Below are 21,646 nucleotides of genomic sequence, written 5' to 3'. Positions count from 1 at the left end.
TCGGCACCCAGCAGGGGGGGCACCTTCATGAACCACGGTCAACTCCCCCCGCACCGCAATCCCATGCAGCCACTAAAGAAGGGCTCAAGCCACTTTACCCGGTTTTCATAATAAAGATGAAGCACAGAACTCAGGCACAGAAATATATGGATGTTGTGCCCCAGAACACGATCAGCCGGGGCCTCCAGGAAGCTGCTTACGGGCAGGGACATCTGCTTCCTTTTCAGCCTGGCACTGTTTGAATTCACTACAGACACAGCTTTCAGGATTAAACCCATCCTGAAGCCTGCGCTGGCTCTGCCCCATGGCGGGCCACTCACCTGACCCCAGGGTCCTCAGGGAAGAACGGTCATACTTCTTCACCCAGGAGTCACCGTATTTCAACAGCAGCCGGACAGCCGTCGGGGCCCCATAGAACTGACTGATTTTTAACCTCTGCACCGTCTCCCAGTATCGACCTACAGAAGGGCCCAAGTTCGGTGTCAGTCTGAGCCCATCAGACATTATCTAACTTATTTAGAAATCAGTCAACAGTTACTGTGCACTGGATACATGCAAACACCTGTGTTCACAGAAATGGAATCCCAACACCCATCGATGGGATGGGAAGGGGGCAATCACCTCCCCGCACACCCCACATCCAGGGCTGGTGCATCTGGCAATAGCCTTCACCTGGCTCCGGACAGCTGCATTCACTTGGCATATCCCAGAGGATACAGCAAGGATATCAAAGGGATATCACTGAATTTTAAAAATACCCCATGTCGCACTAACATAGAACTTCTGTTCAGCCGCACTTAAATGATCTTTAAGGGGGTGACCGGTGCTTCCCCTGGGACAGTGCGGCTGCCAGTGAGGGAGCCCTTGGGAGCAGGGCAATTTTCCAGCACACACCCACCTGGTTCCCCACAAACCCCCACAAACGGCCACGACGGCTCTACACACGGAGTGAGCGGAGCTTCGAGGGCTGATGGGCCGTGCCTGAGATCACACCTAAGATGCCCTACACTTTCTCCCTAGAGTGCATCTAGCCCTTCAGGAGGCTGGAGAGGAGCAGGGGAGGTGACAAGAAGTTCCACACCCATCACTGTTAGCGCCGGAGGTTTGGCAAGAGCCTCCTGGCAGAGCCACCACCATTCGGCTGCATTACAACAAATACTTGGGGTTTTGTGGTGCCTTGGAGGAAGATGCCAAGGTGAGCAAGATGTGGGTCCTCAAAGCGATCTCCATTCATGGAGGTGGCTCCAGGCCACAGGCAATGCTCTCTGATAGAGAGCCCCAAAGGCACAGGCGCAGAGCTGGAGAAAGTTCCCTCCGTCTGGGGTAACAAGAGGTTGGCAGTTGGCCTGGGTGGTTGAGGAAGGGCTGGATCTGGTCAGGTGGCCAGAGAGGAGGGAGGGACAATGCTGAGGGGATGGCCCAAGGCACCCAGTTTGCTAGGGGGAAAGGAACACTGGAGTGGGTTGTCCTGAGATGGCTTCCAGTGACAAATCTATTGCTTATCTGATCCTACTGCAGACACCACCCCTGGCCCCAGCCCACCTGGCAGGCAAAGGCTCGGCAGCTACGCCACAGGACCACAAGGACCACAGCCAGCCCAGAGCAAGGGCCTCTACTCCACCCTCCTGTGAACCTCTCCTCCTCCTCAAGCTCCCTCCTGGGGACCCTGTATGCGTCCCCAGTCCTCACCAGCATCGGGGTAAACTGGGGTGCTCTCAAAAAGGACGCTGGTTGCTCCATTGCACAAGGGTCCGTACACCACATAGCTGTGTCCTGTGATCCAGCCGATGTCGGCCACACAGCCAAAGACGTCACCTGGCCGGTAGTCAAACACAAGCTGCAGAAACAGAAGAGGCCGTCAGGAGCCTGTCACCCCACGTTCCCACAGGTCACTAACAGTGTTCTGTAAATGCAAAACACAGCTGCTCCTAAGGCCACCAAGAGCAGGAAGAACAAGAGCATTGCCGGGGCTCTGTGCAGCTACGGCAGTGACAAGACAGAGTTACTGCTACACACAAGGTGCAGGCTCTCACAGGTGACAGTGCAAGAAGCCGGACCCCAGGCTTGTACCACGTGCGCCCCAACCAGCTAAAGCTGGTCTGTGTGCTGGAGCTCGCGCAAGGGCCTGCCCGCTAGGGGGCTTTCTGCTGGGGGTGTGTCAGGGCCCCCAGGAGCTGGAGACACCCCACGTCTGATGCAGGTGGGGGCCACATGCGCACCCAGAGGTCAAACCTCATCTAGTTGTATGTCTAAAATAAGGGCACCCTTCTGCATTAAGTCATACCACAATCTTTTTAGATCCCTTAAAAATTGCACAGAAATGAAAGCCAAAAAGACCAAGAAACATCTCACGCATCATCAGCTTCCGCAAGCCTCAGCAGAAAAACATAGGTCAGGACATGTGTCTCCTGCATTCTCACCACAGGGTCCAACCTGAGCCTGACCTGCCTCTGGATCCAAATGCCCCTTTGCAGGAAACACAGAGGACGGAGGGAAAAACTGCCAAGTGCCACAACGAAGTGGAAGGAAATGGAAGGGACAGAGGAGAACCAACAGGTTAAAACAGATTTAAAAGACATCTCAAAGAAACATCAGTGGGCAAGAGTAAGCTACAGGATCAGGGGATGCATGCTGGGTGGGACAAAGCTAGAAGAGGGGAAACACGGGACAGTGACACTATCAAAGTCAGGATACAGGGAGGGGCTGTGGTCGGACAGGCAGGAAGGACTTCTCTGACCCAAGTGGGGTTCGCCTTTTAATAATTCATCAAGCCACACACTTGATTTGGGTGCTTTTCTGGATCCTACTCTGTATTCTGTTTTTCAATAAGATTTTCTTTTAAATCTTTGGGTGAATGGCCCAGTTTCTTGCTGCCCTAGATGAACGCTGAGACTCTTCAGGAGTCCGCATATAGCACAGTGGTCTGGAGACAGCCAGGGCCCTGTGAGGCTGTGACCCAATGGAGAGGGAGGACTCTTTCAAGGAGGACTGCACTTTTGCTGCACTGGAGAATCAGGACGCTGACACCTGAGGTCCCACAGCATTCCGGGACTGAAAGGATTTTTAGTACAACTTTGGACCCAAACTGCCAACGCTTCAATGCGGCTGCAGATTTCTCTCCCTGAAGTTCTGGGAACGGGAGCAAGTGCGGGGGTCCAGCCATGCTCCAAAGGGCCCAGGAGGCAGCCAGCACCCTGAGCCCACTGCACACCTCCAAAATCTGCTCACACCCCAGTCATCCGTTCTGAGCCAACTGTCCTTTTCCCTGAAGAGCCCACGGTCCTAATGTCCTCTACATGGGTGCATGCTTTCATCTACAGAAGGCTGGAAGCTTCTATTCCTAATGCTTCAAAAAAAAAAAAAAATCTCTTATTGAAGAAAAATTCAAAAGATACCTATACCCTGATTTCTTTTGCTCATGTAGACTGGGTCCTGGTAACACTCTGAAAACACAAAAAAGAATCTCTCACCACATTTACAGCTTCCCTAAGGTTAGCTTTATTGTAAACTGGTGAAAACAATTTGAGCCACTCTGTGAAGTTCTTGGTATTTGGTCTTAGTAGTTATATTCTCCAAAGTATTTTTATTTACATAATGTGTCAATCTTTGCAACACCCCCACCGAGAGCTAAGGAAGAGTGGGGTTTTCCAGAGGAGAACACTGAGGTCAAGAAAGGTTCTGTGGCATGCTCAAGGTCACCCAGCAAGCAGCAGACAACTGTTTTAATATGGATTTGGGCTCAAGTAATACCTTGTCTGCTCAGCCTGGTTCTGTACCACATCCGTCTTGCTGGCTCACTTTCAACATTGTTAGTCCTGGGTGTGTGGCTGCCAGTGGGACTGGCACATTACCACTCAGAGATTGCGTCCTGTGCAGCGTGCATGCCTGCTACCCACCTCCCAGCACCTGCTGCTCGCCACACTCGTGTCATGAGATTCGCCACCCGTGTGACCAAGCCAGCTCTGGACTTCGTGGGGACTGGAAGGTTCTCTCCAGCCTCTGGGGAGGAATGTGGTCAGCATTCCTGAGGAAGGGGGCCAAGGCAGGCAAGACACCACCGCCCAGGACCAATGTCCAAGCCCTTCTTGGATGAGCCTGGGCTTGTTGGTCACCTAGCCAGCCACTTCCCTTTGCTGCCGGTACCAGCGAGAGCAGAGTTTCACCTGTTACAACAGTCAGGTCCATAAACACTATCTTGAAACCAAATCCTACCTGGGAAGTGTCAACCATTCCTCAAGTGACCAGGGATGCCAATTAAACCACAACCCCCCCCAACCCACCCACATTCAAATAAGTCCTGATTTTTAAGTGCATTTATTAAAATAAAAACATGCCATACCATCTGCTTCATAGGCCCTAAAGGGTGGTCCACTGTAATACAATTTCCATATACTGAACTTAGGTTTCCTTAGAAAAGTAAATCTTTGGGGCACGTGGGTGGCTCAGTCGTTAAGCATCTGCCTTCAGCTCGGGTCATGATCCCAGGGTTCTGGGATCAAGCCCCACATCAGGCTCCCTGCTCTGCGGGAAGCCTGCTTCTCCCTCTCCCACTCCCCCTGCTTGTGTTCCCTCTCTTGCTGTGTCTCTCTCTGTCAAATAAATAAAATCTTTAAAAAAAAAAAAAAAGAAAGAAAAGTAAATCTTTTTCTAATTTTACTTTTAAAATGGGGCCCCAGTGAGCAGAGCCCACAATACCTTTAGGGGCATTTGAAAATGTTTTACTTTCTTTCAACACCAAGGAAAAAAAAAAAGATCTATTAAGTAGAAGTAGACATTTTAATATGTAAGGCCTAAGCACCTGGGCCCCTGAGCATCAGAACGCAGCTGTGCCAGGGAGCACGTAGGACCTGGGGAGAACCTGACTCCTCCAGAGCAAACAGATGGCATGGATGCAGGGGCAAAGGGGCTAAAGGCCAGCAGTGAGCCTCAGATTAGAGACCCGGACTCTCCCGACGAACACAGAAACTTGGCCCCCACACCCACCCACTCACGGAGTCAGCACCCCGCCCCTGAACGCACTAGGAGAAACATTAGCCCCTCATGCATACGGGCACTAGGTTACAGCAGGAGTTCTAGCCCTACTCCGGCTCTGCGGGCCCCCTGCCCAGAGCCCAGCCACGGACGCATGGCACCTCACACCCTCAGCCGCCCCCACCGAGGCACATACCCTGTGTGTCAGGGCGGCATATAGCAGGTAGCCCGCCTGGGTGTGGACAAGTCCCTTGGGGGTCCCAGTGCTCCCCGAAGTGTACAGCAAGAAGAGCATGTCCTCGCTGCCCATGCTCTCTGGGGTGCACGCAGGGTCTTCCTTGGCCATTTCCTGTAAGGGGGAAGACATAAACAGCCCCATCCAGGGCAATTACCCTCTGCCTCCATTCACCCTTCCTGAGAACACCTCTCACCCAACGGCTACAGGACTTAGCAGACTGGGTCCAGTTCGCCTTCTCTACCCTACCCTAGTTCCACTCCAGATGCAGAGAGAACAACAAAAAAAATCATTTCTGTTACACTAAGTGTTTCAGTATGTTTATGGTATTTGAGTTCCATCTTCCCAACCACGATATAAGTCCATCAGATACCACAGGGGAACTGTGAGCACCTCCAGGGGACCCAGGTTGAGAACCACAGTCTGATAAGACTCAGTCCCAGTTAACCCAATAATTACCCCTCTTTCTCCAACTGTACAAAGTGAGGCAAATGCACCTGCTCGAGGGGGATGTCCCGATGCCCCATGTGGACCTTGTTGTCCGTCCTGTGAGCCACCAGGACATGCTGGATGGTCGGACAGTGCTTCACGGCTTCATCCACGATCTTCTTCAGCTCCACCACGCGCCCTCCCCGGAGTCCTTGGTTGAAGGTGATGACAACCTTGCACTTGGCTAATGGAGACAAACAGAGATTTCTGGTCAGTTTCCTTCCCACACTGACCCTCACGGCCCAGGCTGACAGCCACACAGTCCAGGCCTGAACATGTGATTGACAAAAATCTGTTCTTAGCAAAAGAGTCCACAAAATGTGGGGGCTCTGCCTGCTTTGCAATCTTTGTGCTCAGTGCAGAAGTGTCAGACCTTTTCTCAGCCCTAAAGGGGAGACTTCCACCAGTCCCTGCCACCTGCCCTGGGAGCTTTCCCAGGTGAGAGGCCGTCACACCGTCCTCAGCCACAGCCACCGTGGTGGCAAAGCAACACCAAGATGCAGAGACCAAGAAAGCTGGGCAGCCAGAGATCAAGCCCCAACATGTCCTGTGTGGCCCCTGCCCTGTCCAGGCTCAAGAAGCTTCACTGCCCCGAAAACAAAGGACACACCCCCAGTGGGTGCCAGAAACTACAGGCCCCCACCCTTGTCTTTAGCAGATGGCCCTCCAGGCTCCACACCTGCTCCTCAACAACCTGGCTAGGCTCAACCAAGCCCAGGGCAATGCTGGGAAGACCCAAGCTTCCACAGCAGACTGAGAGTGAGGCCCTCAGCAGGGAACTGGATACAGACACAAACTGGGCCTCAGAACCATAGGCAAAGGAATGAGCCCCCACATCGTGCCCCAACCTGGGATGACCCAGAGGAATCAAGGCTGCAGTGGGCTATTCTCTTAACTGGCCCCTAAGGAAGAGCCCAGAACAAATACCCAGTTGTAGTACTGACCGGCAGGATCCCACACATCCTCAGACCTTTTATCACTCTACACCAAGGACTTCTTCCAAAGCCACAGGCAGAAGCACTAAGGGATTGCCCCAACCCTAGCAGCCCTCCACCAATGACTCAAGGGTTGGAGTATAAATACCCCAACTCCCTCACCACCCAGAGGCCAATCCCCATATGGGACTGAGTTCCAGGCATCCGCTGTGGAAGCTGGTCTAGTGGATTCCTCTTTCCAGCCCCATTCCCCAGCACCCTACAGCAGTTCCCAGGATCACCTCCCAAATGAACTGGCTACCCCTGAACTTTCATCTCAGGGTCTACTTCTGTGGGAGCCCTGACAGAGGCATCCATCTCCTTCAGCTTCGCAGTCTAAAAAGTGCCTTCTAGCAACACACTCATTCTTTCTTCATCCCAAGGGCCCTAGAGATGGCATGACCTTGAGAGCCATCTAAGAATTCTCTCAGCCCTTGGCTGGGTCACCCTAGGGTCAGAGAGGTACTCTAAAGGGCTTGAGGCACCCAGGGCAGTATCATCCAACTCTGCACACCAGGGGACCCCAGCTGCCCACTCTTTGTTCCTCAGCCCTGGCCATCGGTCACCCTGGGGAAACGAAATCAGTTGAGTGGAGTCTGTCAGAGACCACCCTGGCCTACATCCCAGGTGCTGGGATTGGTCCAGGTAAACTCCCTGTGGGGCAGGAAGGGAGATGATCCAGCAGGTAGAAAGAGCCTGGCTTCAAGGGGATGAGAGACAAAGAAAGCTTAGGACACCACCCGCGCCCCTGGGGGAAAGCAGTGGCCCCAGTCCATACCCGGTGTTCGAACTCCTTTATGTGGATTATAGCCGTCCACAACCTCCCATGGCACATGCCTTGCTCCTGGCTCTCATTTGTCCGAGTCTTCCCATCCAAGCAGTTCTCTAGGGCAGGAACCTGCATGCACATGCCCAGTCCCTAGGAGGTGCTTGGAGAGCATGTCTCACTCTGTGGCTCTCCCCATAGCTGGGTGGACGGGTACAGGGTATGTGCACAACATTGGGGCACAGGCCAGATCAGCATGACACTTTACTGGGAAGCTTTGATTTTACCTCCCTGGTTTTTGAGCAGGTATTAGCATCTGTCTTCATTTTTTATTGTTCCCATAGCCAATTACCACAAACGTAGTGGTTCAGAAAACCCATATTTTAGCTCACAGTTCTCTAGTCCAGGTGAGCATGGTAGGGTTCTTTTCTTGAAGTCTCATGCCCAAAATCAAGGTAGGAGGGAGCAGAGCTCTTATCTGGAGGATCTGGAGGAGAGTCTGCTTCTGGGCTATTCACGGTGTTGGCAGAACTCAGCTCCATATAACTTCAAGACTGAGGACCCCATTTCCCCATTTCCCTTGCTGTCAGCCAAGGGTCGTTCTCAGCCTTTCGAGCCACCTACAACGTCCCCTGGCTTGTGACCTCCTTTATCATCAAAGCCAGCCAACACAGATCAAGTCCTTCTCATACTCTGACCTCCCATTCTGCACATGTCCTCTGCCTCCAGCCAGAGAAAGTTCTCTGCTTTCCAGGGCTTATGTGAGTACATTGGGCCCACCTGGATAATCTCCCCATTGTAATGCTCATCCCATTTGCCAAGCCCTTTTGATGTGTAAAGTAACATATTACCAGGTTTTGGGGATTAGGGTGTGTCCACCCTAATGTCCCCCGCCATTATTTGCCCCCCACCCACAATCTCTCAGAATCATTCTCCTGCCCTCCACCCTCTGCACCACACTACCCTCTCCCTCCACTCCTCACACAGCCTAAAGCAAGAGGGAAGGTAAAAGGAAGAGCAGTGGTCAGAGCCTGGAGGCCAGACCAGGGGACAGAAATTCTAGAATAGAACATATTGACTGAGGTGGCCGCCTAGCTCATGATGAGACCCTGGTGGCCATGCTCACAATCCCACCCTCTCCCTCCCAGTGATGGATTAAAGAGAGTTGCAAATTCTTTCACCTGGTCTCATACTACTTCTTAAGGAGAAATAGGGTCTTGGTGTCCCCCCTCCACCTTGAATTCGGAATGGCCAGACTGGCTGGACGAATGGAGTACGGTAAAAATGATGCTATATGTATTCTTGACCTGGCCTTTAGGGCAAACTGGCACTTTCTACTTCCATCTTCTTGGAACCATGAGCCACCATGTAACAAGTCTGACTGCCTAAGGTTGCCCGAGCTGGTTACGCAAACAGGCACATGAAAGAGATGCTTCAAAGCCCCCAACCATGCAAGTGAACCCAGCTTGTATCCCAGATATCATGGAGTAGATAAGCCCATGATAGCCCACTAAGATAACCCACTAAGCCCATCTGATCCCTGCCCCCACAGGATCATGAAATATAATAATAAAATTTATTGTTTTAAGCACTAAGTTTCTGAGCAGTTTGTTATAAAGCAATAAATAACCAAAACACCCCCCTCATTGACCAAAGAGGATGCAAACACCCGTCCCAACAGAGTCTTGCCCGTGGAAACTGACACATGAATAGCTGGACATGGAGGTTATAGGTGTTGGGTAAGAACCTCTTAATAGCGGAAGTTTTAGAGAAAATTATAGCAGTTTCCTCTGCTGAGGGCCTCAGAGCTGACCCTGCCCCTGCCCTTCTGTAGCCTTGTTGTTTAGGATTCCTGAAGTTCTGGGACCTACTCCAACACCCACCTACTAAATCTCCAAGGCTTTTGCTTATTTTAAAGAACGTTAACAGAAACAGAAACTTGGCAACCATGACCATATCATCAAGAGAGGAAAGGAGCAACCTAGTGTAATGTTTTTTTGGGTTTTTTTTTTTAAGATTTTATTTATTTATTTGAGGGAGAGAGACAGAGATAGTGAGAGCTAGCAAGTGAGAGCAGGAGCAGGGAGGAGAGGGAGAAGCAGGCCCCCCGCTAAGCAGGGAGCTTGACGCAGGGCTTGATCCCAGGACCCTGAGATCATGACCTGAGCCGAAGGCAGACACTTAGCCGACTGAGCCACCTAGGCACCCCAGCCGAGTATAATGTTAAAAACATGAACTCTGGTGGCAGAATGTCTGGGTTCAAATCCTGGCTCTGTCACTAACCAGCAATGTGACCTTAGGCAAGTCATTTAACCTCTCTGTGCCTCAGTTTCCTCATCTTTCCTCATTTTCAAAAACAGTAGCCTCCCAACAAAGAAAAGTCCAGGACAAGATGGTATCACTGGTGAATTCTACCAAACATTCAAAGACAAATTAATATCAATCTTCCTCAAACTTTGCCCAAATACTATAGAGGAGGAAACACTTTCTAACTAATTATATGTGGCCAGCATTACCCTGATACCAAAGCCAGACAAACACATCACAGGAAAAATAACAAAACTGCAGACCAATACCCTTTATGAATACTGATGCAAAAATTCTCAACAAAATGCTAACAAACTATATCCAGCAGCATATTAACAGGATTACAAATCATGACCAAGTGGGATTTATTCCTGGAATGCAGGAGTGGTTTGACACATGAAAATCAAAGACAGATATACAGATCATTGGAACAGAATACAGAACTCAGAAATAAGCCCTCACATAGATGGCAAATTAGTTTCGACAAAGTGCCAAGGCCCTTCAATGAGGGGAAAAAAAAAGTCTCTTCAACAAATGGTGCTGGTAGCACTGGATAACCCCAGCAAAAGAATGAAGTTGAACCTCACACCATATACAAAAATTAACTCAAAATGGATCAAAGACCTAAACATAAAAGCAAAGACTATAAAACTCTTAGAAGAAAACATAGAGGCAAATCTTCATGACACTGGAGTTGGCAATGGATTCTTAAATACTACACCAAAACCACAAGCAACAGAAGACAAAATGGATGACCCAGACTTCATCACGATTAAAAACTTTTGTGCATCAAAGGACACTATTGAGAGAGTGAAAAGACACTCCACAGAATGGGAGAAAATAATTGCAAATGATAAATCTAATAAAGGTCCAGCCTCCAGAACATAGAGATAACTCTTACAACTCCACCAACAAAAAGACCAACAACCAATTAAAAAATGGACAAAGGGCTTATACAGACATTTCTCCAAAGAAGACACACACACAGAGAAGCACACGAAAAGATGCTCAATGATGTTAGTCATTAGAAGGGCAAATCAAACCCACAATGAAATACCACTTCATACCCACTAGGATGGCTATCATTTTTTTTAAGTGAAATAACAAGTATTGATGAGGATTCAGAGAAACTGGGACCCTCAAACATTGCTGGCGGGAATGTAAAACAGAGCGGCAACTTTGGAAAATAGCCTGCAGTTCTCACGAAGTTCAATATAGATTTACCACATGTGCTGGCAATGCCATGCCGAGGTATATGCATGAGAAATTGAAAGCAGGTGTTCTCGTGAACATTCAGAGCAACGCTATTCAAAACAGCCAAGAAGCGTTAACAAGTCAAATGTCCATCAACAGACAGACAAAACATGGTGTACCCGCACAGTAAAATTTTTATTTATAGAAAATGAAATGAAGCAATGATACATGCTACAACATGGATGAACCTTGAAAACACTGTGAAGTGGTCAAAGAAGTCATGTACAAAAGGCCACATATCTTATGGATTCATTTTTATGAAATATCCAGAAGAGGCAAATCATTGACACAGAAAGCAGATTAGTGGTTGCCAGACGGTGGGTGGAGTGGGCAATAGGGAGCGCCTGCTGAATGGGTATGAGATGTCCATTTGGGTGATGACAAAGGTCTGGAATAGACAGTGATGATGGTTGCACAACATTGTGAATGTGCTTAATGCCACTGAACTGTACACTTTAAGATGGTCATAATAGTAATAAAAAATGGGGGAAGGGAGAAATAGTGAGAGTATTATCACCTATCATATTTATGAAGACTAGCTTATTAAATTAAAGGAGACGACTTTTGCAAAGTGCTTAGAACAGTGCCTGGCACATAGTAGGTGCTACATGGTTTAGAGAGAGGAGAAATGAGTGACAGCGCCAACCCTTGAAAGTGGAGAGAGAGACATACAAAGGGAGTGGGAAGGTTTCTCAGCCCTTCCTAAAGAAGGTGGTCAGCCAGGGTTTGAGAACTCTGCTCTTTAGCTCTGTTCACTACACAAAGGCAAGTCTTTGGTGAGACACAAAGAACTCCCAGTGGCCCCCATAAGCATCTTTCTTGGTGAGCCAGCTCAGGGGACTCTCTAGGATCTCACTGAGTACGTGTCAGACCTTGAAGACATGGGGTCATTATCTAGACACTCAGCCCTCCCACACCAGAAAAAGGAGGGAGTCAGTATTGTTCTGGACACTGTTCAGGAGACTCTGACCTATCTGCAGACAGAAATCCTTAAAGATGCACCACAAGCCCCCACAGCCTGGAAGGCTTCTAGCTGTTGACCTGTGAGACATTCCCTATACATCCCCAGCCTCATCTCACCCTACAGGTTTCTTCCCTCCACCACAGCCATGCCAGCCCCCTCCAAGCCCTCACACGTGCTGGGCTCCTCCCACCAAGCAGCTGGGACCTACACTGTTCCCTCCACCTGGAATATTTCTTTCCTTCTTCACCTGGTTAATCCAATGCCATCAGATCTCAGCTCACAGGACAAATGCTCATTCAGTCATGTCCTTGTCCCTGGCGGTATCTGTCATTTGTCTCTGTGATTTTTATTAATGTCTGTCTCCATTCCAAGTCCCTGATGGCCAGGCCCCAAGGAACAAAGGCCAGGGGCCTCCAGGTTTCTCCCTCCCTCCCATATGCTCACCATCATTGATCCTCCCAGCCAAGGACTCCGCACTGAAGCCAGCAAAGACAACGGTGTGGACGGCTCCAATCCTGGCACAGGCCAGCATTGCAGCCACAGCCAGTGGGGAAACAGGCATGTAGATGGCCACCCGGTCCCCTCGTCGGATCCCATGTCTCTTCAGCGTGTTGGCCAGGCGGCACGTGGTCTCCAGCAGTTCCCTAAAGTACAAGGAAGAGAAGGCCATCAGAGATGGGGAGGGCCAAAACACAGAGTTTTTGGGATGGCATAATTCTGCAAACAGCAAGTACCGTATACCCAGCCAGGGAACAGAAGATAGTAGGTACTCAAGTGCTTGTTGCCCTGCAAATTCTTTTCCAGAAAATAATGTTTTCATAGTAGGCTGGTACTGACAGAGATTCATGGCCACGTAACTGTGGTAAAATGGCTGTCCTTGTGTCCATTTACAGCAGGGCTTCTCAGACAGCACAGGTGTCCAAAGCCTAAATCATCATATCCCTGAGACTTCTGGAAATGTCCGTCCTCAAAGGTGATCTCCTAAGACCTTATTGGGTAAAGTAAGGCCTCAGTTTTCTGAATCAACACAGCCCAGAGACCCCGGCTCATGCAACAGATTCCCAACTCTGTGTAGCCACAGTAAGTGGGAGGGAAGGCTGGCCGCAGGACGACCCCCCACCCTGCAGCTCCGAGACAGGGAGGGCAGGCACTGAGAGCACCCCGTTCTTCTGTGTGCAAGGCACTGAATGCACGTGACGCATTGAAGACCCAGGGGCAGCCAGACCCCCACCCCCTCCCACCTCTCCTGTCCACGTGACTCTCCTTCCACTCCAGGACTAACCACGAGGTTCCGCCTGCCAATCAGAATGCAGCATCTCCCTGGAGAAGCGGACTGGTTTAAGGATTGGCACGTGACCCAATCCAGCCCAGTCAGAGTCAATGACTATCAACTCCGGAAAATCCAGAGTACTCCCTGCAGGCGCCCACCTGTCTGGAGTGGAGCAGGAAGTAGAGAAAAGCAACCTGGGGAACTTGACGTTCCATTCCGTGTTGTTCCAGCAGCTGGTCCAGCTGACCCTGGGCTATGCAAATAGCCAATCATTTTACCATTTTTGCTGTGACTTGATTTTAATTTGTTATTTAATCACAGAACTAACAGGGAAAGACAGAATAAAGGGCAGCCAACCAACCAAACCACACCTGCGCTCTGCATCGCTCCAACAGGTCTGAGCGGGGCAGCGCCGACTTCTGCAGGCCCTGCCAGCCAGAGACCAGACCTCCTAGCTCTGCAAGAACCCCTTACAAGCGTGTGTGCCTACTTCTCCTCTGTTCAAAGGGTCGTCAAGGAAAGGGCTCTGAAGAAAGGACAAGCTCAGCAAGAGGCCGCCTAGAAACACCAGGGGAATGAAAATGAACACTCCCCATTTCAGACAGAGACTTCAAGGGGGCCTTTGTTTCTTCCCAAAGCCATCCAGCAAGAAGACCTGATGAGAACCAGATCATAATTCCTTCGCCTCGCAACCAGTGACTCATGCCCAGGCTGGCTCTGGCATGCCTCTTCTGCAAGATTTCATCTCCTCCTTAAAGCTTTCAGGAGGACAAAGACATCATTCAGTGGTGCCCCACCCGTACCTTGCCTAAGTTTATGATGAAAGAAAGAGCACTTCCCAACAATCCCCAACACCAAACTCCCCAGAATCCAGAACCTGTAAACATCCATACTAATCCAGGGAAGGAGGCTGGGACAGCCTGTGACTACTGAAGAGGCAGCTATGATCAGCGATGCAGGAGAGTAAACTCAAGTCCAGTGGAGGCACCATTTTTATAGCTAAGGATTTAAGCCCCTGGGCAGTGCTCAGGGATGTGCAGGCTTGAATGTGTGTTATACATCAATGGCGATGAAAATCTGTAGACCAAAGGCAGCAGTTAGAAGTCAAGAAACAAATGTGAACTGTCTAGACAGAGCAGCCTGGGTTAGTTTTCTATAGTAGCTGCATTAAACATGGCAGCTTACCTTTCTCAACTGCCATGTGATCATCTGAGAAACAGCAGGTGCCATGCACCTTGTGTACCTGTCACAAATGTTAGTGAGAAGGATCACCCATCCAGGACCCTGCCAAACATTCAGAAGGTATTATCTTTCCCATCAGATCTCTTTGTCATCATTTCCTAAAATTCTTTTTTTTAAAAAGATTTTATTTATTTATTTGAGAGAGAATGAGAGAGAGCATATGAGGGGGGGAGGGTCAGAGGGAGAAGCAGACTCCCCGCCGAGCGGGGAGCCCGATGCGGGACTCGATCCCGGGACTCCAGGATCATGACCTGAGCCGAAGGCAGTTGCTTAACCAACTGAGCCACCCAGGTGCCCCATTTTCTAAAATTCTAAAAATCTAAATTCTAAAAATCATTTCTAAAATCGCATAATGGGTGAATTCCTAAGATGTTAAAAATTCCATCCAGACACTGTGGGGATGAGATGTGGGGATCACAGCTCTGACTAGAAAGATGAAGGCACATGCATGAGAGTGTGAAGGGCATTTATCACCTCAGCTTGGTGCTACAGTCTCTGAGGGCAGCAGGTAGAACTTTCTGGACAGGTTGGCTGTGGTGAGAAGGAGCAAGGGAGCAGTGGCAGGAGTCACCCCCCTATTGCAGGACAGTTGAACTACGGCCCTGGAGGAGGGTCTGGAGACCAAGCTGAGGCAGCCCGTGGGTTCCCTGGAGGATCCAGAGGCATCAACATGGGCTGCATCTGGAGCTGTGTCCAGTGGGTCACAGATTCCTGCTGCTACATCCAGAGGAGTGGTTTCTGATAAAGAATTTGATCTGGGTAAATTTCCAAGCACATTCCTCTTCTTATCCACTCTACCAAGGCCATAAACCTCAAAATCAAAGGGCTCCTTGAAGGTCAGATGGTACAGTCTCCCTTGGGGTCCAGAAATCTTGTTGCCACATTCTTGCCCACAGTGGTCCAGCCTCTGCTTAAGTATCATACTGCTGGAAGTCACACCTCACAGGGTTCTCTCTTGCTTTGTCATTTTAGTAGAGAAACAGTCATCCTAAAATTGGACCAAGTTCTGCAGCTATACAAATTCCACACATTGGTCCTAGCTCAGCTCTTTAAAGCTGAATAAATGTCATTCAATGATAGCTCTTCAAATTTCTCAATACCCTCCCATACCCCAGGAAGCCTTTCTTCTCCCAGTTCTGTCGTCCAGCCATCCATGACCCCACTTACTCTCTAGGTTACCAAATGGACCCCCACGTTCTCATGGTTTCTGTCTAGAGCAGAATGTGGGTACCGAGACCCTTGACCTCAACTCTACATTTAATAATGTAAATTAAGAACATGTTGATTTCCTCCACACTTTTGCCATTGGAAAATACGGTCAGCAAACCTAGGTCTTCAAATCATTGAAAAATAAACATATTCGAGTGATCCTATCACTCCACATATTCAGAAACTGCTCAAAAGCATGTTCTTGGATATTTGTCACTTCTCAAAGACTCCCACAAACTGAAATGCTACTATTTCTGTATCAAAAAGATAATGCTGCCACTCGGAGGCTGGTGCTTTGGGCTGTCACTGCAGGAAATACTGGCTTCCTTGTGCTGGACAGGGCCTTCCCAAGGGATGGCAGCTTGCAGCTTTCTGAGAAAAGATCTCACTGAGGTGAGTTAGAGTTACTTTTTCAAGTGCAAAGAGAAAAGTAACATTTGTTATTCCAGTACTGAGCAAGATATCTAAGTTTGTCTGCAATGTAGACTCTTCAGGGCCAAACCTTCAATATGAACATATACAAATAATGTGCACAAATAACATAAATTTGGCATGGTGTCAGTGGTGCTTAATACCAGTAAAATGCTGCCTGGCCTTGGGGGAAGGGAGAAGACTTTCTATAGCCAACTATTAGGCATCAGCAGGGAATAATGTTTATCCAATGCTAAAGACATAATCTGACCTCAAGTATTTGTAACCAACATGACACTTGCCAATGTCTCAGCCAGTAAAAAGGCCCCTGGCCCAGCTCAGTCCAAAATAGGACACAGCTGGAAATAGAGTTCAGAAGAAAGACAAGAATAAATACACTGGTATTTATTTATTTATCTATATTCTAATTAAAGTTATTTTTTCATGGTTATTGTTTGAAAGTATTTTTACCTTCTAGCCATTTCCCAGTGACAGCCCAGGGAAGTAAGATAAGCCGTGTGTGTGTGTGTGTGTGTGTGTGTTGTATTTAAGAAATAAACAAATTGGGAATGCATGATTCGTTCACTTCCTACAATTATTCTGGCTCTTAGTGTTCATTAAATAACTTACCACCTTCATTGTCCATCTACCCCACTAAGTACAAGCTCTACTTGGGCAGGGATTTGGGGGTTATTGCCTTCTTCCTAGGGCCTACAACTGAGCCTAGTTCATAGAAGGCTTGATAAATATTTGTTGAATGAATGGGAACAGCAGATAAGTGAGAAATGACAAGAACTCTGGCAGGCGCAGGACTCCTCAGGCCTGTGCTCTCACCATGAGCGCCTGTCCACTCTGCAGACACCTTCCATCTCCCTGCACGGAGAGAGGGCAAGGCTGGCCGTCACATCAGCATCACACAGGCAGGAAAATGTCCTCCCCCTTTGGCAGCAAATGAGAGGGACCACTCCCACTGATAAAGCACCCACAGCTACCTTCCTCTTCAGTTTCTTCTGCCAATAAGGGAAATGAACCCAGGTGATCATGTCGGTATTGTGTACATAAGGCCTGTGACAGACACAAAGTCCTTCAGAGCCCCTGCTCTCCTGCAAGCCTAGGTGCTGCAGAACCTGAAAGGGCACTCAGCTTGCTTCTCTGCAGTTCAGTATTTTCTTCAGCAAGCCACTTTTGGAAGATGAGGTGGTGAGAGAAGAAAAAGAAGCAGAACAAAGCAGGAGGGTCCCTTTCTCACACAGGGCTTACATGGAGGGCCAGGCAGGGCACATCAACAGCTCATGAATTGTGTCTCAGAACCAGGCCTAGGGACAAACTCCTTCCCTCCGGACAGACTCCTCTGACCCTGACACTACTGTAGCCACTAAATCTGATTTAATGGTGATAAAATTTGCTCACTCTGCTACTCACAACCACTGGGAATAGAAGTCCAGGAAATTCAGCTGAATGGGTTCATAAATCAAGTGTGAAATTCCTTATACATCATTATTTGATTTCATGACCATGACCTTTAGCGAAGAGAAGCTGCAATGGAATATAAAGCAGTAGCCTCACTTAAAGGTGAACAATTCCCGAAGTTGATGTTTGCCAAGGAAGGCCCCCAACACGGGCTTTTCAAGAAACAACAGCTGAATTGTCACTGGTGACACGAAGTCAGCCCGTGAAACTGCAGTCACTACAGCTGCAGGTTTGCTACCTTCCTCACAGAAGGTACGTGGGTCTTCAGGGCGCCCAGCTGGCTCAGTTAAGCGTCTGACTCTTGATTCCGGCTCGGGTCGTGATCTCAGGGTGGTGAGATGGAGCCCCATATCAGGGTCTGCGTCCAGCGGGGAATATGCTTGAGGATTCTCTCTCTCCCTTTCCCTCTGGCTCCTCCCCCACCCCAAATAAATAAATAAATAAATAAATAAATAAATAAATAAATAAATAAAATGAAGGTAAGTGTATTTTCCTTGAGTCTATGCTATAGTTTATGGAAAGTACTGGACCTGGAAAGTTTATCTCAGGAGATAACCATTGGAAGCCAAACTACATCTGATCAGAGACAGGTTCCCACCCGTTTCCCACATACCTGGGGCCTTGACAGTCCCATCTGCAGCAGCCGAGTAACAGGGCCCACTACCAAGGCGTTTGTGAGACTGCTATAGTCTGAGTTCCCAAGTTCCTACATGGATATCCTACCCCCAAAGATGATGGTTTAGGAGCTGGGGCATTTGGGAGGTGATTAGGTCATGAGGGTGGCACCCTCAGGAATGGGGTCAGTGCTCTTATAGAAGAGATCTCACAGAGCCCCCTTGCCCTTCCCACCAGGTGAGGACAGAGCAAGAGGGCAGTGGCTATAACCTAGGAAGGGGGTCCTCAGCAGAATGTGACCATGCTGCTGCCTTGATCTTGGACTACTTGGACTGTGAGAAATAAGTTTCTGTTGTTTATAAGGTACCCAGGATATGATGTTTTGTTACAGCAGCCCCAACAGACTAAGACAAGGACCATATATGAAGTCAAGGCATCCTATAAACAGTAGCTATAATTATGGTGGAAAAAGGAAATCAGCATCAATCAGTGGTTCTTCAAGTGCCTCTTCACAGGAGGAAGAATGAAAATGCCAGTTTGCTTTGGTGTAAGTCGCTGTCATTGGCTCAGGGTGAATGGGCCCCAAGTGTATTCCAATGCCTTGTGTGAAGCCTTCACCTACACAGCCCACCTGCTGCATGCTCCCACAGCAGGTGCTGATGGGAAAGCCTCACCCTGAGGGGGTCAGAGGATCTGAGAAGGATGCATCATGCACAGCAGGCGTTGCCTCTGGCCTGCAGGTTGCAGGCACTTAGCCCATGGCCATTGGTTCCTAGAGGCTGGACATGCCACGCTCTGAGCACCCCACCTGTCTGTCACCCACCGTGTCTCCACCATATCCACCAGCCATCCCACCTTCTCCAGCCACACTTGCCACCCACTGTGAGTACAGGGAACCTCCTCTCCATGACCAGCCATGACCACTTTCTTGTTCCTTCTCCAACCCCCTCATATTGGCATCCTCCTGCCTACCCATCCCCCCATTCACATTTCCTTCCCATGGAACAACAGTAACAGCTATTCAGCAAATGTCCTGTGCCCAGGACTACTCTGACTGCACACACACATTTACCCCTCACAAAAGCTCGTGGTATGAGCTGCCATCCCCCCTGCCCCACCTCCATTTCTCAGATAAGGAAGCTAAGGCAAACAGAACTTAACCGACTTCCAAAAAGGTCAGGGCAGGATTCAAACCCCGGCCTGGCTCCGAGGGTCCTGCTCTTAAGCAGTTCCCCCCAAAGCCCTCAACATCAGGACAGCTGGTTTTCCATGGCAAAGCTTCCCAAATTTCATGATTTCTGCCACCCACCAACTCTGTTGTTATTTATGTAACATTTGGGGGAGGGTAGTTTCTTTTTTAATGCACATTCATTTTTAAAAAAAAAAATTTTTTTTTTAAGATTTTATTTATTTGTGAGAGAGAGAATGAGAGACAGAGAGCATGAGAGGGAGGAGGGTCAGAGGGAGAAGCAGACTCCCTGCTGAGCAGGGAGCCTGATGTGGGACTCGATCCCAGGACTCCAGGATCATGACCTGAGCCGAAGGCAGTCGCTTAACCAACTGAGCCACCCAGGCGCCCAATGCACATTCATTTTTAAGAATAAACTAAAAGCTCCAAACTTGAGGCTGACCTTGTTCAAAAGGAAAATTAGCAAGAGAAGTGTTCAAAGCTGGCCCACCATAGTTACATGGAGCCTTTCTTGTAATCAGGATGGAGGAGAACAGGAGAGAGGAGGGGGTGGGGGTGGCCTTTTCCTTCATGAGTCCATGTTTGACTGCACGTTCAGGACCACCTGCCCAAGGATACACCTCACTAGACATATCCGGGTCGAAGCACTCACCCTACGTCTTTCTCTCCTACTCTGACAAAACCCTACATGCTGTCAGCCTCTAGAAAAACCCCTGTGGAATGGAGGTAATGGTCAGACTTGAAAAAAGCTCTGTCCTCATTAATGCCTGATTTCCCCTCAGACCTCAGCATTTGGCCTCCAGAAAAGAAGTTCTTCCTTTCCAGACCCAGAGCCCAGCTCCTGACACTGAGGAAGCTGGTGGCCCCAGACAAGAGCGTGCTGGTAGACTCCGGTCCTGGACACCAGCCCAGAAAACAGCTGGTGCCCAGGCAGGACACCCACCCACTGGCGGGCCAGGCTTATTTACTTCCCAGAGAAAGCCACAGAAGTGATGTCCTTTCCCTGGTGGAATCTGGAACAGGATGTAGATTTTAACTTTCTAAAAACATTCCCTTTTCCCTGGTTTAAAAAAAAAAAGCCACTAGATGTTTTTTAGGTCCCACCACAGGTTGACCTGTCCCAGTGTAGCCTGGTGAGTCTTCCCACAGTGCTCCACGCAACTCCACCGGGCAGCAGGGGCAACAACAGTGCACAGGGCGGCCAGCTTCAGACCAGACACGAGTTGCTGGGTGTTGCTCTACTTCCAGGCTTCACTGTGAGTCCACAGAACGTTCCAAACTAGCATGCAGAGGAAAGTAAGCAAGGAGACATGGCCACCCCGGCGGGAACCCAGGGGCTACAAGAATTTGGTACAACTGCCTTGGGCCCAAGTTGATTTCCTGGCCTCTGGTAGCAGCTTGGAGAAACGGTTAAAAAGAACAGGGGGCTCATGAAACGCACTACTGCCAAATGTTTAACAACCAATTTTCCCACAGGGAAAAAAGCCCTGATTTATAGCATTTGCCAATCATTGTGATGTATGAATATTCCCCCTGTGGAGGATTTCCAGCTACCAACATGACTCACTGACCAACTGAGCAAGGGACTGGAATGAGGAGCCCCTGTAACAGCAGAACCAAACTCATGAGCCCTCTGCACCCCAAAAGCTGCCCGTGACCCCCCTTGAGGCTGTCCTTAAAGGTTACTTCAACTGTTTCCTTCATAAAAACAATGATTTTTATTTACTTAACTCATTTTACTTAATAAATCATGCATTTAATAAACAAATAATTGCTAATAGAAATTTAAATTGTTCATTTGGAAGGAAGGAGAGGAGCAAAATGCACACCCTTTTCATTCCACTCAAGCTATCTCCTTTTCCAGGCCACAGGACCCCCCCTCCCCCAGGTTTAAGGTGCTGCGTTCTGTATGAGTTCAGAAATTGGGTTTCCTGTGGCTCTCCCCCCACCCCCAAGCACACACACTCCATGGCAGCCCTATCACCAGAGCCACTGCAGGTGGCTGTGCAGCTCAGCTCTACTCGAAGTCACCTGCCCCAGGACGCTGGAGTACACACCAGGCCTCGTACCCCTGCTGAGGGGCGCCCTTTCGCCGTTCCACAAAAGCACCCCCATTTGCACCAGCTGGTAACATGCCAAAGACCTCCTCATGTAGAACCTTAGACTGGAAAACTGTCCCACAATTTAGTCATAGGAGACTACTCTTTTGGAAAACGGTCTGGCCTACAGTGAATCCACATCTAGACCAGCCTACGTTGGTGGACCGACTGAGTGAGTGAC

At 49.2% G+C, this 21,646-nt stretch overlaps 1 protein-coding gene across 1 annotated transcript in view; it reads right to left on the bottom strand.

Moving 5' to 3' along the window:
• ACSS1 (acyl-CoA synthetase short chain family member 1) overlaps positions 1–21,646 on the bottom strand; it is a 61,172-nt gene that overhangs the window by 20,356 nt on the left and 19,170 nt on the right. Inside the window, exons 3-7 of the mRNA XM_035005727.1 lie at positions 12,405–12,604; positions 5,704–5,879; positions 5,168–5,320; positions 1,690–1,837; positions 321–458 (exon numbers count right to left, since the gene is read on the bottom strand). Of these exons, the coding sequence (XP_034861618.1) occupies positions 321–458; positions 1,690–1,837; positions 5,168–5,320; positions 5,704–5,879; positions 12,405–12,604 (815 nt within the window). The remainder of the gene's footprint in view (positions 1–320; positions 459–1,689; positions 1,838–5,167; positions 5,321–5,703; positions 5,880–12,404; positions 12,605–21,646) is intronic.

The sequence above is a fragment of the Mirounga leonina genome, unplaced genomic scaffold (genome assembly GCF_011800145.1).
Source record: "Mirounga leonina isolate KUSES-001 unplaced genomic scaffold, KU_Mleo_1.0 Mir_150, whole genome shotgun sequence".
Taxonomy (NCBI): domain Eukaryota; kingdom Metazoa; phylum Chordata; class Mammalia; order Carnivora; family Phocidae; genus Mirounga; species Mirounga leonina.
The sequence above is the reverse complement of the archived record's forward strand: the minus strand, read 5'-3'. Positions and strand labels throughout refer to the sequence as shown.